The sequence below is a fragment of the Neophocaena asiaeorientalis genome, unplaced genomic scaffold, assembly GCF_003031525.2.
Source record: "Neophocaena asiaeorientalis asiaeorientalis breed wild unplaced genomic scaffold, Neophocaena_asiaeorientalis_V1.1 scaffold438, whole genome shotgun sequence".
Classification (NCBI taxonomy): domain Eukaryota; kingdom Metazoa; phylum Chordata; class Mammalia; order Artiodactyla; family Phocoenidae; genus Neophocaena; species Neophocaena asiaeorientalis.
The window spans coordinates 7581876-7598408 of NW_020173491.1; the positions used below are offsets into that span (position 1 = coordinate 7581876).

Genomic DNA, 16533 nt, shown 5'->3' on the forward strand with positions numbered 1-16533 from the left:
GTTTCAGTTTTGCAGGATGAAAAGAGTTCTGGAGATGGATGGTGGTGATGGTTGTACAATAATGTGATACATTTAATACCCTGAACTATACACTTAAAAATGTTTAAGATGGTAAATTTTATGTTATGTGCATTCTACCACAATTTTTAAAGAGGTTAAAAAAAAAAAGAAAAAAGCAGGTCAAACAAACAAGGCACATTTGAGCGCTAGATCTAGTCTTCCAGCCTGTGGTTTCTGCTCACAATGTAAGGTTCTATCTTGAGGTGTGGGGGCAATAAGAGGAGGGGTGCAATCTGGGTGTGTGTAAAACGATGGTAGGAGCCTTGGAAGCATGAAGGCCACTGCTCCAGGGACATCCACAGAGGACAGGGGAGCTCAAGGCCACCAGCACGTGGCCTGGGGCTGCTGGGTGCCCCAGGACTGAGGACCTTTGACCCTAGTGCTCCCCACAAGGCACACAGTGAGCTCCCAGAAAATATAAACATCTCCATCTGACACATCCAAGGGGAGGCCTGAAAAAGACTCCTGAAGCCCTCACAAGTCCGGGTTCCAACAGGGACAATGGCAGCCCCAGTTGCTGAGTCAGGTTTGCCAGTGGGGCAGGGGGGCTTCATAAGATCATGACTTTGAACCCCCCAATCCTGTTAGGTACATACTATTATTATCGCCATTTTACAGGAAGAAAAACTGAGGTTCCAGGCGATTAAGTCATGGTTAGGCAACTTGTTCAAGGTCACCTGACCACTAAGTGGTGACCCTAGAATTGGAACTCCTGCAGAGCAACGTATAGAAGACCAGAAAGGTCAATCTGTGCCAAACCACAGTGAGGCTGACAGGAGACCAGAGCACACAGAAGTGACACCTCACAAGGCACAGCACTTTACAGTTTACCATCCATTTTCCTGTCCAGTCCCATAATTGAGCTGCCCAATAACCACGAAGCAACATCTATTTGACCCAGTGTCGAGACTGGTAAATGTAGGCTCAGAGAGGAAGTGACTTGCTACAGCTGCACAGCCAGGACTAGAACCCTACTCACGTGATTCCAAATCCAACACCATTCCTGTAACAATGATTGGCGGTGGTGGCAGTGGCGACACCAATAATACTGGGTCATCTCACCAGGTACTGTTATTATGTCCATTTTACAGATGAGGAAACTGAGGTGCAGAGCAGTAATTAACTAGCCCAAGGTCACACAGCTAATGAGTAGTGCCAAAGTCAGGATTTGAACCCAGCTCTAGGACCAAGTGGTTGGCCACAGCTCTACGGAGTCAGACTCTCCAAAGAGTGGCTCAGAGACCTGGAGCTTCAGGTCCATCTCCTGAGATATTTTTCAGAAAAGAACTGGCAGTCAGAAAATTCAGGAAAAAAATATGAGCAAAGACCAGGAACCATTCTGAATTCTCCAAATCATCCAGAGGCATGGAGGTTGGGGGGAGGGGAGGGGTCAGGCATATCTGGAGAGCTGGCACTCAAGGACACCAAAAAGGCTAAGATGCTTGACCCGCAACTTCCCCTCTAAAAACTAAGTCAATTTTGCTCATTAAAGGAAAAAATGTTTCTTAAAAATTGGTTTAAAGTCGCAAAAGACCATATATTGTTATTTAATTTATATGCAACATTCAGAAAAGGTAAATCCATACGAACGAACAAAGAAAAAGGCAGAGCAGTGGTTGCCAAGGGTTGGGGGGGAGGGGCACATGGGGAGTGACAATAGGTCTTTGTAGGGTGATAAAAAGGTTCTAAAATTAGATAGTGGTGATGGCTGCATCACCAACGTACTTAAGACCGTAAACTGTACACTTTAAAGGGGTGAGTTTTATGGTATGTGAATTATATCTCAATCAGGTTCTTTAAAAAAACAAAACTTGTTTCAAAAGTGAAGTGCCCGGACAAACTAAACCAAGGGAAGGAAGAGCTCTTGCCACAGGTCAGACATGCGTCCTGCAGGGAGGGCCCTAGACCAGCCCCACAGCCCCGTGGGGCAGCACCTCATGCCACGTTCCAGCTACACAAGCCTTGGTTCACCCTGATATTCATTCTGCTCCCCCTGCCTCGGTCCCTTTGCACTGACTGTTCCCTCAGCTCAGAATGAATGCACTTCCTCTGCTCTGTGCCAGACCTCAGCTCCAGACCCGCTTTCTCAGGGAGGCTGCCCCCGACCTCCCCTACAGTTCCTGATGTCCCCGACAAAGGCACGTGGTAGAAACCCTCATTCCCTGTGTGTGTACCCACCTGCAGAGCCCTTGTTACTCTTCCAACTTTCATAAGTGCATGTAACAAACATCTGTCCTCCCCTAGACCACGGCCTCCGCAGGCCAGGGTGCGCCTGTCCACCTGGGCATCCCCACTGCTCAGCTGGGTGCCCATACATACCAGGCGCCCAGCAGACATCTGAGGCAGAAACACAGGCGGGCACCGCAGGAGGCAACAGTGATACAAAGCTGGTGTGTCACACCTGCCACGAGGAGCTCCCATTAGTGGGGCAGACAGGCCCAGAGGCAGCAAACAATGGGGTCACTGTACAAGCGGGAGGCACGGGGCACTAGGGATACCCCAAGGAGGCCCACCCAACTCAGCCAAGGACAGGTGGTCAGGACAGGGTTCTTGAGGACACACTTGTAAGCTGGAAAAATGCTGCATTTTAAAAGTGCATGAAAATAACCTGCTGCCCCTGGAACTGAGAACAAGGCACGGTATTCAGTGATGGTCCCCCGAGTAGAAGGTCCACATGCTGGGAAATCACAGAGAAAGAAGCTGACCCAACCGAAGGCAGGGCTTTCCAGAGAGAGCTCAGGCCCAGGAGCTCAGGCATGGGCTCCAACATGGGGATGGTTTGGAGACAGGGCTGGGGACCTTGGGGAAGTGGGGAGGGTCAGACACAGGCACGAGAGACAGACACGGACAATTAAGAGTGGGGAGCTGAGCCCCAGGAAAGGGGTCTTGGGGCCTAGGTGGTGATGAGAAGGAGGGTGAATTAGCCAGGCATACGGAGGAGGGCTAGGGGTCAGCCCACAGGGACTGTGGCGTCCTCAGCGTCCTCCTGGCTAGCTAACAAAGGAGGAGCCCTAGAACCTTCACTTTCTAGGGCTTCCAGAGATTTGAGAGCTCCTTTCTCTCACTTGCACACATGCCAGCCTCTCATTTCCTGCCAGTTTTCCGTGGGGTGACCTCTGCAATGAGTTTGGTCCACCTGGGCTGCCCAAGCCAGGGCACCTTGCAAGATGGAGTGGACTCAGCACTGGCCTCGGGACGGGAACATCCCTGCGCTTTCCTGATCCACTCATGCCTACACATGCTGCCTGTCACTTCTGGAGAGGTAGGTCCTGGCCCCTGCTAACCATGAGGAATGGGGCGCATGAATGGCCAGCATGGGAGGCCCAGGCCTCTGATTCTCGCCACCTCGCCCTCTTGTGCACACCCAAGCCAGGAGCGGAGACCCCAACTGTCCATCATGCTGGTGGTCTGGTGGGTTCCGGGTGCCCTGGGCGATGTCCTCCGACCTGCTCCACAGTGGGCAGCGGCCTCAGCCCGTCCCATCCTCCCCAGGTACCTGATTCTGCAGCTGGGTGGATGTGGCTTGCTGATCACTGTCGCAGACAGCCAGCCTCTCCCGTAGGGCCACCAGCTCCTCCTGTAGCTGGGCTTTCTCCTCCTGCAGCTGGGACATGGCCTCCACCATCCTATGTACCACGGGGGCTGCACCTGGCAGCCCCGACAGGCTCGAGCACCTCCCGCTGCCAAAGAGCCGCCCACCTATGAGCAAAGTAGCCGCCGATCAGCCGGGCAGCAGAGGCCCCAGCCTGGCCGAGGAGAGGGGGCCCGTCATGGCAGGGGAGGGGATGCAAGCAGAGGGGACGAGGGAGCCGGGCAAGGGCTGGGGGCAGCAGCAGCATAGGTTAGCCGGGGGCCTCCGGGGCCTGCCTCGGAGGAAGCCACTTCAGCAGGCAGCTTCTGGGGGGGTGGAACTGCCTAGACCAGGACTTAGGAAAGCAGCTTCCACCGATTATTCCCCCAAAGCCTGTGTTCTAGGTCTGACGCGCAATACCCTCTCCATGGCCAGCCTGCATGGACTTGCAGCTGAGAAAGACAGCTCTAGCAACAGCTGTTCTCTCCCCAGAAAACACTATTCTTGGTGGAACATGATTTCTTTAAACCCCAAACCCTCTCCAGAGTACAGAAGAGAGGCGGGGGCTCCCCAGCCTGCCCCCTGCCTTCCACAGGGAGTGGTTGCCCGCACACAGAGAGCGAGCAAGTGGAGGTGTGCGTGTGCAAGGGACAGACAGACCAGGACACGGGGACAGACACAGCACGTGGGCAGGAACACAGCCAGGCACGCTCCCAGGTGGACCCCTGCGGGATTGAGCACAGGGACCTCACAGGCACGAGGAAGGGATAAACACAGGGGTGGGTGGCGCCTCAGCCTTCCACCGTCCTGTCACCAAGAGCAGAAGAGACACAGACAGACAGATAGAAGGACAGAGACACACAATCAAGGCCTGTGACCTGCTAGTGGGGCCTGGCATGCTTGTCACAGCTTGCTTTGATGGCCCCAAGAATGGCCACAGTCTCTGCAGGTGGGGAACTGGCAAGGAGGTGGGGCAGTGGGGCAGAGGAGAGGCTGGAAGGGCAGGGATCTTCAGGCAGCCCAATCTGGGTCCTGGCCAAAGCCTGAGAGGCAGGGCCAAGTGTCCAAGAGTGAAGCATGAAGAGTGGCATCTGCTGGCCACGAGCCTCCACCCTACCTCAGAGCTCCAGGGTGTCTGGGCTCCGCCACACTGTGTGGGCAGGACTCGGTGGCGGGGGTATCCCAGACTCTGGAAACAAAGCCACCTGCACCTGAAGTCACACATCCCAGCTTCAACCCACAGGGAGGTGGCGAGTGTGCTGCTCACTGAGACAGCACAGAAGCCGAAGCAGCAGCCTGGCTTTGGGACTGGGCTGGAGCGGGAAGCGCAGATGGAGCCGATTCCAGGCTGGGCAGGACATCTCAGCACTGGGCCCAGGAGAGGTAGACAGTGAGAAGCCGCTCTCACTCTAAAGGGAGCAGGCCACGCACACACACACTGCCTTTTCGCTTCCTCCCAACCCCGAGGGACAGCTCCGACTCAAGGCCCTCTGGAAAGCTGGAACAGGGGCCATCACTGGCTGGCTAGGAGCCCTGGCCGTGTGGCCTGCATGTGACACAGCATGCATGTCACACACAGTTGGCCAAGCTTCTGCTCTCTGTTCTAGAGAGAGCGAGCTCAGACGGATGCTTCCAGGCCTGCACACGGGGCTGCCATGGGCAGCATGTGACCAGCACAGCCCTCTGCCCTCTGCAGACTGCCGTGGTGTGGCAGGAAATGCTCTCGACTCCAGGTCCAAGAGCTGGTTCTGCCACTTCAGACAAGTATGGGAGGGCCCCTCAGGGGCTTCCTTTGTAAAATGGGGACAATGGTCCTTATCCGGAGGCAACCTTGGGCAAGAGCCTGGATCCCGCGAGGGATGCGCAGGTGTGAGTGAGTGTCACCCAGCAGGACACGGAATGGCCCTTCTTGCCCGGGACACTGCTCATCTCACCCTCAGAGCCCACAGCCAGGGGAGTTCACCTTGACCTGGGCACAGTGCCCGTGTGTCAAGGGAGCCAAGAGGGGCCCGGAGAGCACTTGCTGGGCAAGAAAAGACCTAGAGGAAGCTAAGGGACAACAGCAGCGGAGGAAGAGGTGAGATCAAAGGAGCACTTAAGGGCGGGGACTGACGGACCTTTGCACCCTCATAGTAGGTCAGCTGTCAGTCCAAGTTTTCAGAAGACAGTTTTTTTCTCAGAGACCCTGCCTGGACACGGCCCCTCAAGGACACTCAGGCTCGGGGGTCCCATCCCCGGACCCACTGACAAGAGTCAGTCCTCCGGATTGGCTGGACGATGCTCCCCCTTCCACACCCCGGCCAGACCCCGACACCGGCCCCCGAATCAGTGCCGGGCCCACGGGTGAAGGCGACTCTGGATCAACCTCAAAAAGGGAGTGGTTCCTTCCACCTCGCCAGTTCAGACAACAAATCAAGCTCTGACAGGAGGAGGCAAACGAGAGAAAGGCCAGCTCCTTTCCCCCCTCGCTCTTGGCCTTCCCCTCAGGCTCCTTGAGAAAGGCCAGCTCCTTTCCCCCTCGCTCTTGGCCTTCCCCTCAGGCTCCCTGAGGATGCACTTTCCCAGTAACTGCTGGGCTCTGGGTTCTTGCTCTTCCAGAGCCTGTCAGCCTTGCCGGAGAAGAGTGGAGCCACCAGCTCCTCTCTCCCAGCCTCGACGCAGCAGAGCGAAGCTGTGTCCTAGGGCTTCTGGGTCCCTGATGGACCCACGGAGACAAAAGGAGGGGGTCAGGCCTCTCTCTGCAGGAGGTGGCGTCTTTGAGGCTGCCACCTTCACCCTGCTTTTGACAGGCGCTGGGGAAAAGACAAAAAGCGGGGAAATTCAACCCCAGCCCATGCCGGCCAAAGCTGCTTATCACCGGTGGCGCGGCAGCGGCCCTGGGAGGAGGGTGTCCCTGGAGTGGGGATGGGCAGCCTGCAGTCTCTGAGTTCCACGTCCAGGGGGCCACCTCCAGGGGAGGAGGACGGTGTCTGGGACAAGAGCCTCCCCTCCGACACCGGCTTTAGCCTGGGCTGTGCCAGGTCAGCGGGCAGACTTCCTTTACCTGTTTTCTCTACATTCATGGTGCCACCAGCTTCTTGGGCCTCCCGGCCCTGCCTGGGGGCCGGCGCCTGCCTCTTCTGGAGTTTCTCTTCTTTCGCCCCCTGACTCTTGCTCTCGCACCCCTTGTCCCGCAGGGCCTGCTGCCAAGACACAACCAGAGTCCTCACGTGAAGGGGGAGGGGGACTGTGGCGGGGAGGGGACCCCCCTCGAGCCTGAGGACGGTGCGCTCCCGGAGCTGGTGAGGACCTCAGACCCGGCCAGCCCATCCCTCACGCTGTGGGTGGAGACAACGAGGCCCGGAGTCTGGAAGAAAACATGCCCAGATCTCACAGCAAGAGGGGGGCAGTGCGTTCTCCTGGCCCCCATCAGCAGCCAGCCCTCTGTACCAGCAAACAAGTTTCCTGGGCACTTAGAAGCCCTCAGGTGAAGCTCACGCAGCTGACCTGTGAGCCCCGAGTCACCACTGCAGTGGTCTGATCACTGCAGGTGCACTGCCCCAACGTTCACAGGCTTGTCCAGCCCCACCAGGCACACGGCAGTCTCAGGGCAATGCCTGCCGCCCCCCACCATGATGTCAGCTGCCCTCACCTTCAAACGGCACCAGCCTGGGACTGCCTAGGAGGGGGCACCCGGGTCCATATGAGCAGGGAAAGGCCGTGGCCCACCCCCCAACATGGCTATCCGGGACCGCAGGACCCTGTCTCTAGGTCAAGGAGGAACCAAGGCAAAGAAGGCTGAGGTAGAACAGACCAGTGAACTGGTGGGGAGACGGAGGGGAGAGGCAGAAAGAGTCTTTCACGCAGAGAAAACCACCTGCGACTCACACAGAAAGACGTCCAAGGCAAGCAGCAGAACCACACGTAAAGTGCGATTCCATTTAAGGATAATGGAAAGAAAAGAGGCCTCCAAAAAAAAAAATCTGGGGAAACATACACTGGTTTCCTCTGAGAGGTCGGATGATGGTGCAGGCGCTAAGAGGAGAAATATGCAGCATTTAAACTTTGGGGGAAATCAAAACAAACTTCACCGAGAGCGAGTGGGAAGAAAGGAAAGCCTTTACATTTCATTTTGAATCTTTTTGGCATTTGCATTTTTAACCTTGTAAGCATCTATGGTGTACTGCTTTGTTATCTCTGGTAACAGAAGTTATCTGGCAAGGCAGATTACAGACACTTTTGTGCGTGTCTTTGTGCCCACCTTATTCAAAACAAAAAGACAAACGCTACGTTTAAAAAATGTTCAGAGCCTGGGGTCGGAAAGGCCTTGGTGTGGAGCCTGGCTCAGGTGAGCGGTGTGACTGTGGGCAAGTTACTTACCTTCCCTGGAGTTTCATTTCCTCATTCTTAAAACAGCAACTCTACTTTCTGCTTGAGAAGGGAGGGTGGTGAGCAGTCTCTCGTATTTAGGCAAATTCCCGCGACTTAATTTTGTCCCCACCCTGTGACCAACTGCCACACCAGCACGAGCAGCCTTGTCACTGGTGGCGGCAACGGGGGCAGCTGGAAGTTTCCATTTGCCGCCCAGAGCAAAGGTTACACTATTTCTGGCCTGTTGGCCAAGCCACAGGATGGGCAGGCAGGCTCCCAGGGGGTTGGGAATTTCTGCAGCCTCCGAAGGGAGCGACTCAGGTTGTAACTGCTTGAGAAGCTGGCAGGGGACCCACTGGGTCCCCTCACTCTGTCTGGGTCCCTACTTGGGCCCCACATCCGCCACCCACCTTGAAGCCCCTATAAACAGAATGAAGCTTCAACGGCCCAGGACACAGCTGTGGAAACTGGTTGCTGGTGGGAGCTTCTTAGATCCTCAGCAGACCTGCTGACCCCAGGACTCAGCGGCAACCACAACCCAACACCCCATAATCAAAATCCAGGAACAGAGCCTCCGCCCAACTCAAGGCTGCTGGTTTCTGACCACCTCCCGATTTAATTACCAATGGCTCAAGTCATAAAAAATGGTTTCTTTAACATAAGAACAGTTTCTTTAACTGTCCCCGAAACATGCTTTTCTCGCAGACCTTATAGATAAAAGAAGGACCATTCGGTTACATTTTCAGATGAACCACATAAGAAGGGCTGACAAAAACCCAGAAGCCCAAGATTGTCCCTGAAGCGACAAACAAGGGGTCCATGTTCAGACCTGGCTTGGGGCCACACGACGGAGGACAAACACAAAGGGCACGTATTTCCCACAGCCCCTCCTGCCCTCCATCTGCATGTGTCCCTTCAAGGTGGCCCCCTCATGCACAATCTTTCTTACGGGGAGGGGCCTTGGCAACATCCCCAGATAACTCTGGTCCTTCATCCTCGGCCACTATGTCAATGTTTGCGCATACATTTGTGATCATTTGATTACTCCTGGCCTCTCTGCTAGACTGCTGGGTCTATTTCTCTTCTTTGCTGTGTGCTGGCACCTAACACAGAGTAGGCACTTCATAAATATCTGTTAACAAATGCATCCATTTAAAAATTACAGAGCCTGTGCTATCCTGAAATTGCTCAAGCTATAGCTGCACGAATGCATAGGTATTTGTTTAAGGATCTCTTTGCAAACAGAAACAATACAGAGGATCAGTTAGATAAACCCTGAAGTAGAATATCATGCAGCAGTTTAAAAGAACGAGGTAGTTCTCTATATACTGACAGGCATGAAGAAATAACCAAGACTTACTGTTGAGGGAAAGAGCTAGTCACAGAACAGAAGGTAAAAATAAAGAATAAAAATTGTGTAAATCCAATGAAGTGGTTGTACAGGAAAGATAAATAAACACCAAACTCTTAATAGTGGATTTCTCAAAGATACAGGATGACAGGAGACATTCAATTTCTAGATATTATATTCCTGCCACGTGTGAATTCTTTACACCATGTGTTATAAAGCTCATCATGTTCAGATCCCAACTTGCTGTGTGACCACTAGCAAGTTACTTGACCTCTCTGAGCCTCCCTTACTTCATCCATAAAACTCACATAAAACAGTAACCGTGTCTTGGACTGATGTGAGACATACAATACATGCCACAAAGCCTGGTACAAAGTCAGTGTTCGATGAGGAGCAGCTATTATTATTGCTATCATGATGTATTAATTCTACAACCAAATACTACACATATATACGTAAAGTTTGTCTTTTGAAAGTCACATGATAACTGACTTGCAGTGATAACTGCAAGAGAAAAGAACCCAAGTTTTGGCAAAGTCCTCTGTCTAGCTTTAGGTTCTCACTTTAAACGAGGAAATGTAAATAAGTATTGCCCCATGGACTCATATGCCCCAGTGGGAATAAACAGCTCCCCTAAAAACCTGCTCATCTTCCCAATAGCTCCTCACTGAAGGCCCCACAGTTCCCACTTTAACACTTCAGCCAGGGCGTGGCTGAGAAGCTGCTGTCATCTCCTGTGAGATCTCCCCCAAGCTAACCTAATAAGCACGTTACCCCATTCAGGCAGGCTCAGGGTGGATGTGCCATGAGGAGCTTGGCAAGAGGCAGAAGGCAGGCCCCCAGCTCTCCCTCCCTGCTTCCCTCCCTGGAGAAGGAAGCTGCTGGAGCTCAGAGGGCCACGGCACACTGGCCCAGCTCAAGCCCTGGCATTTCTGACCGCCCCAGGGCTCACCTGCAGGGTCAGGTAGAGCCTGTGAGGGCTCCCGGGGCTCGCCCAGTCCACGCTGAGGGCTCGGCACTGAGCCAGGGCCGGGCGAGCTGCACTTCGGGTGCTGGAGTCCTCGTCGCCGCCAGCCGGGCTGTCTCTTCCACGCCCTGTCCCAGGACAGAGGAGACAGGTGAGATGCTTGACGCTGGCTGGAGACTGCTGGCCGGGGACCACTGGCTAGGGCCGCGGCTGAGCTCCCCTTTCACACACTCCAGGCAGCCCAGGTGCTGCCAGGAGGGACTCACACGCCCTCACACGCCTGCCCTACACAGAGGGAAGGCCTGGCACTCGGCGGGGGCTGCGCTCCTTCCTAACCACAAGCCGCCCTGGGATCCTCTGCAGGAAGTCGCCCAAGACCCCGCGGGAGGCGGCGGGCTCCCCTCCCTCCACGGTGGCGTTAGGGCTGGCACCTGCCCACGAACACCCTCTACAGACAGGAGCAGAAGGAAGCTGATGCCACCCTGGCTGCGCTAATCTTCACAGGAGGTGCACCCTGGGGCCGCGGCCTCATTACCGAGGCTGCCTCTAGGTGGCAATTTCTCCCCTGCCTTCATAAAGACCATCCCCACGCTGGGTGGTGTGGTCCCTGCAGCCTCCAAAAACACACTCAGGACCAGTTAAGGCACATCCTCTCGAGCCTCTGACACACCGCCTCCCTCACTGGGTGCGGGGAGAGGGCTGCAGCAGCGACACCCCATTCACCCCTCCCTTGACCCACCTCCAGAGCCTGTGGGACCAGACGGGGCGGGAGAGGGGATTCGCCTCACAGGGCAAGCCGCAGAGCTCCCACCCTGGGGGGCAATCTCATCCTGAATGCCAGCACTGGGCCAAGTGCTTTCCAGGCCTTATTGCCCTTCTTGATCCTCAGTTTCCTTCTCAACACAATGGGCATAAGGAACCAAGCTCAGTCCTGTGATGAGGATTAAACGGGGCGACACATGTAAAGTGCTCACACAGAAGGTAGCCAGCAATGCAGGCCATCAGCTCCTCACAACAACGCTGAGAGGTAGGAACTGGAGACCCAGAAGGGTTAATAATGTGCCCAGGGTCACACAGAGCCAATATTCCAGTCCCATGTGCTACCCCACCCTCTGCTTGCCTACCCTTCTCAAGGCAGCAATAAGAGGCGGGTGGGGGTAGAGAGGCCCAGGGACATCCACACTGGCTGAGGCTCTACCCAGTGGCAGGCACCACGCTTAGCATTTCACACACACGATTTCACTGGACCTTTGTCTTAAATTTTAAAAGTAGATAAAAGTCTGTATGGTCATATAATCCTCATAATACTAATTTAAGAGACCAATACACACACACATAAGACTAGAAGGAACTATATAAAATGTTTAGTGACAGGCTTATAGGTGATTCTTATTTTCCTTCTTATACTTTTCTGTGTTTTTGTTCTGTTTTTTAGTTTTCCAAGAGAACATGTTTTTGTTTTTTTTCAATTCTTGCTTCCTTCCTTTCTTTTTTTTTTTTTTTAACCAGAAAAGCAATACTGTTCATTCATCTTTAATCCTTTGGACAACCTTGTTGGGTAGAGACCATCTTCAGCCCCTTCCAGACAACTGGGGCTACCTGATCCAAAAGCCCAAGCTTTCCCCGGCAGCCTCCAGGGTCACCCCCAGCCTCACTGTCCCCTGCAGAGAGACTTCAGAGGGCAGCACTCTGGCTGCCACCTATGGCACAAGTGTGATGAGAGAGAGGGAACTGGAGTTTGCTATGTGCCCTCTCTGGGCCTCAGTTTTCCCTTCTGTACATAGAGGGGGGCTTGGACCCGATGTCCTGGAGGGACTCTGCCAGCTCAGACAGGCTGGCAATCTACAGCCCTCTCCCCATAGGTCAGGGGCAGTCAGACAGCAAACCCCTGAAGGCATCTTTCTGAAGATGCCCCCGTCCCCACATTTACAGGACAACCTACCCAAGCCAAGGCTGGCAGATAGTCATGGGGCAGCTCCCCGGTCCTGACGATCTAGCTCCCACCGGGAATCAGAGGAGCTGCCCACTTCTTGACGCTGGAGGCACCAGGGGACATGACCCAGAAAGGAGAGCTGCTGTTGACAGCTCCCCCAGGGGCACAGCGGGGGCCCAGACTCGGGGACTCCCTCACTGCCCACCTGCTGTCGGGGCCACCTTGGATGGCACCTAAAAGGAGCGCATGGCACCCACTCCCTGCCAGGCCACGCTCCGGAGCAGCCTCCGTCCACTCCTCGCCATCCGCGGGCGAGCCCTGGCGGAATCAAGTGTCAGATCCGCGCAGGGCACCGGGCAGCAGTTCACCTACCTTGTTTACCGGCCGCGGGCAGAAACCGGAGCGAGACCACGAGCGCTCCGCCGCCAAGGACAGGCGGATCGCAGAGCCACAGCCACCTGGCCGGGCCAGGGAGCGCGTGGCTATCCGCGGCGTTCTCCCCCTACGCTACAGACTGCGTTAACGTTTAACTCGGCGTCCCCGGCGTCTCTTTACAGACAGGCGCGGGGCAGGAGCGCCCAGCGAAATTGACGCCCTGACTCCACGCCCGGTTCGCGGGCTGCCGATACCCTGTAATTACCTGACAGCTCTGACTGAGCCTAGGAACTTGCCAGAAACCCCGATCTCATCGCTGGTATCTGGAGGAAGGAAAGGAAATAAAGAGGCATTTTAAAAATGCGGACTCACCAGTTCTCAACCTCCCCGGGCCGGTGTGTGGGAAAGGGCGGGCGGCCGGGCTGGCTGGGGCGGGGCGAGCCATCCCTGGCTCGGGCTCCCCGGCCCGGCCCACTCGCCACAGGCCGCGCAGCGAGGGCGTGGCTCCCAGGTTCCACGTCCTGCGAGACGGGACCATGGCCCGGCGGGGCTCAGCGGCCTCCTCCGGGCGTCGGGCAGCCTGCGGAGAGAGCAAGAAAGCGAGATTGAAGCCCGCTAGCCGGAACCCTCCGCCCCCATCCCAAGCTGATGGGAGCCCACCATCTGGAAGGGTCCGCTGAACTGGGTCACCTGTAAACCAGAGCCCCAACTCGAATGTCCCCCAAGGAGCCCCTGGGCTCACGGGCTGAAACAGAGCCTATCACCATTTCAGGGTACTAGTTAAGGAGAAGGGAGGCTCAGAAGTGGGCAGGGAGCCCATCAGGTGTTTCTGCAGCGCAATGTGGAGACCCCGCACCTCAGCCCCTCCACTCGGAGCCTGGCAGCATAAAGACAGGTCACAGCCCCAGTCAACAGCGTCTCCGTGAATCTATTCAGAAGGGGCCCTGACTGTGGCTGTGACATCAGGCTTACATATAGCAAATTCTCTTAAAATCAGCTCATTCTTGTATTCAACTAGCCTTCACACTGTACCTACAACTGGCAGACACCGAGCTAGGATTTGAAATACAAAGATTCATTCATTCCTCACTTAATAATTATTTACCCAGTACCTGCTGTGTGCCAGGTACCTGCCAGGGGTCCTCTTTGATCAGGAGAGACATGGCCTCAAAGCTCCCTGTCAGGAGGGAGGTAAACACTTCAACAAACCTCCACAATCAAAACAGGATGCAGGGAGGCACCAGGTGGTATGGAGAATGGGGGTGGGTATGGGGAACACTGGTCTGGGTAGAAAGCCCCACGGGGCCCTTATGAACAGAGCAAAGGAACAGAACAGACTTCTTTTACTGCACAAGTCTTTAGTGAGTACCTATTGTGTGCAAAGCAGCTCTGAGGGCATTTAAGGTGACACGAAGCTGTGGTCCCAGACTCAGACAACAAGTAATGCCATTTACAGAAGAAGCCAAGTCAGCTCAGAGGGGCAATGTGGAGTTTGCTTTTGGTTTTAAAATGGAGTTGGAGGCACCCAAGGACTTTCTAATGGCACCACCTGGGCTGTAGGCCACTTTCCCTAACGCTCACTGCACTGACCACTCTCTACCAGGCAGTAAAGATATCTGTTTGAACAGTGTCCATCTCCCCTGACCATCTATGGCTTCCCAGGGTGGGTCCCACAGCACCCAGCCTAGAGCGAAGCTACATCCACACCAAACACCTGGTGATGGCTTTTGGGTGAAGGCCCGGAAATGAATGCACACAAAAGCTCAAACTTAAGCTTGGAAGAGAGCAGGGCTGGAGATGGAGACACAGAACCGGGAGGCTGATGGGGGTCACTGTGGCACAGGTGAGAATGCAATCACCAAAGGTGGTGCAAGATGAGAGGCAACCAAGAAGGATGGAGCTCACTCCCAGTGGGAAGAAAAGCTGGAGAAGGAAGGTCAGAGGTGGCAGGAGCACCAGGCAGGTGCAGAGTCCTCAGAGGTGACCGGAGAGTAAGTGGGAAGGAGAGGATGATCAGTTCCCAGGGAACCATGCCATGGAGAGGTCAAACTGGAAGAAAGGTCAGTGGAGCAGGGCAGAGGGCAGATGTGGGAAGGCCCAAGGGGGATGGGGGCTAGAAGAAGCTGCCATTTCCTTCACTTTGGAGAAGCTGGCTAGGATGGGAAGGAGAGGATGTGGTATTTAGCATAGGAGAGATTTGCACATGCTGGGTCGACACAGGGACAGGAATGACTGAAGCATCGAGAGGCAAGAGAAGAGTGCAAGCATGGGTGGCCTGAACATCTGGTGACCGATGTTCGCAGGGCTGAGCCCTGGAAGAATGCCAGGCTCTTGACTAGGGCATCATGGTCGCTGCCTTCCTTGGAGACAACTTGGAGGAGGAAGGAGGCTCCTGGGTGCAGTCTCCCTGGGAGGGGGCAGGACTGCCGGCCAAAGGGCGGGTTGGAGGCTAATCCAATATGTGGGCAGCTCTGCTGAGGAAATGGGAGATGGAGCAGTGTGGAATGGAAGGAACCAGGAGGAACCAGATGTCCCCTTCTCCAGGCTGCTTGGCACGGAGCTGGGCGCACAAGCAACCCTGAGGCTCAGCTGCCCAAGGGATGAGGAGGGAGTGAGACAGGCTCCACCTGCATGCCAAGCCGCTGGGAAGGTGAGATGGCGGAGGACACTGAAGGTCGATGTCACAGTTGAGGGAGAAGACTTTTAAAGGGGATCAGCTAAGTCTGAGGGGGTCAGGGACAGAAGGAGACAATATTTCGTTGGTTTCAGGAAGGGAAGCTGGGAGGCAGTCAGGAAGATATCAGGAAGAAAGAGGAAGGGTGTGTGCAAGATCCTGAAAAGGAAAAAGCAGCTGAATTTAGCAGCCTGAGGGGTGTGAAGGTCAAAAGTATCAAGGACTTTCAAACAGCCCAAGGCTGGAGACTCAAAAACCTAGGTCATGGGGCGAGGTGATGGGGGCATACAAGTAGAGTGGTTATGACCGAAAGCTGCTTCAGAACCCGGCTGTGCCACTTACTAGATGGGTGACCCTGGGAGAATTACTTTGTCTCTGTGCCTCAGTATCTCCATCTGTGAAATGGGGAGAACTCTACCTTATAGGGTTGGTGTAAAGTTTAGACAATACATATATACAATGTTCAGAACAATACTGGCATATACAAAGAATACCCAAATTTTATTTTTTCAGTGACCTCTATCCAGTGGTGGGTGGATGCAGAGGGCTGGCTGCAGGAGAGCCAGCACCTGCCTCTCTGGGTTTAGGCCAGGGTGGTAGAGCTACAGCCCCCTTGCCTCAGACCAGGGATATTGCAGTGACTGGGGGACACATTTGACAACTGCCCAGAGACTGCTGCCCAGGAGGCTTGGTCTCCCTGGGAGAGCGGGCAGAATGTCAAGGAGGTTGAACAGGGGCTGGACCTCCCCTCCGCACAGTCACACGTCCTGGGTTTTGCAGGTCAACCCAGATTTCAAAATCTCTGCTCCCTGGTGTCCATAAGGACAGCAGAACTCATGACCCTGTGTCCCTAAAATCCAGTCACTGCAAATACAGGGCCCCATTCTGAGACTGCATTCCTTGCAAATGACTCTCTGGCCAAGGAGAGGGTTACTTTTATCAAGGGCATGGGGAACAGCCTGGGCCAGCGAACCGTGCTCACTCAGCCTCAGGCAGACAGAAAGCCAGAGAAGATGAAAGGCCAGGGGTGGCCACGACCCCAAACCTTGAGACAGATGTGTGTATTGGGGGTGTTGGGGTGTCGGAGGTGCAAATGGTACCAATTTATATGCAGCTTCCTCTTTAAAATCTGCCAGGACCAGGCCCTTCACTGCGCCAGAGTTCTGCTCTAACTCACAACAGGGGGTTGAAGGAGGTGGCTTCTGGCTCGCCCTTCCTGCTGGGCCCGCTCCCAGCACCCCCGGCCGCCCCC

General features: G+C 54.9%; 1 protein-coding gene across 6 annotated transcripts in view; it reads right to left on the reverse strand.

Annotated features, from left to right (window-relative positions):
* Positions 1-16533, reverse strand: part of KIFC3 (kinesin family member C3) — a 62876-nt gene that overhangs the window by 18645 nt on the left and 27698 nt on the right. For 3 of the 6 annotated variants that reach the window (XM_024747457.1, XM_024747459.1, XM_024747460.1), the window contains exons 2-5: positions 12980-13187; positions 10285-10427; positions 6675-6813; positions 3557-3759 (exon numbers count right to left, since the gene is read on the reverse strand). In XM_024747457.1, coding sequence (XP_024603225.1) covers positions 3557-3759; positions 6675-6813; positions 10285-10427; positions 12980-13187 — 693 coding nt within the window. Of the gene's footprint in view, positions 1-3556; positions 3760-6674; positions 6814-10284; positions 10428-12604; positions 12675-12979; positions 13188-16533 lie in introns of those variants that run through there. The other 3 variants (XM_024747458.1, XM_024747462.1, XM_024747461.1) reach the window with 3 other exon arrangements.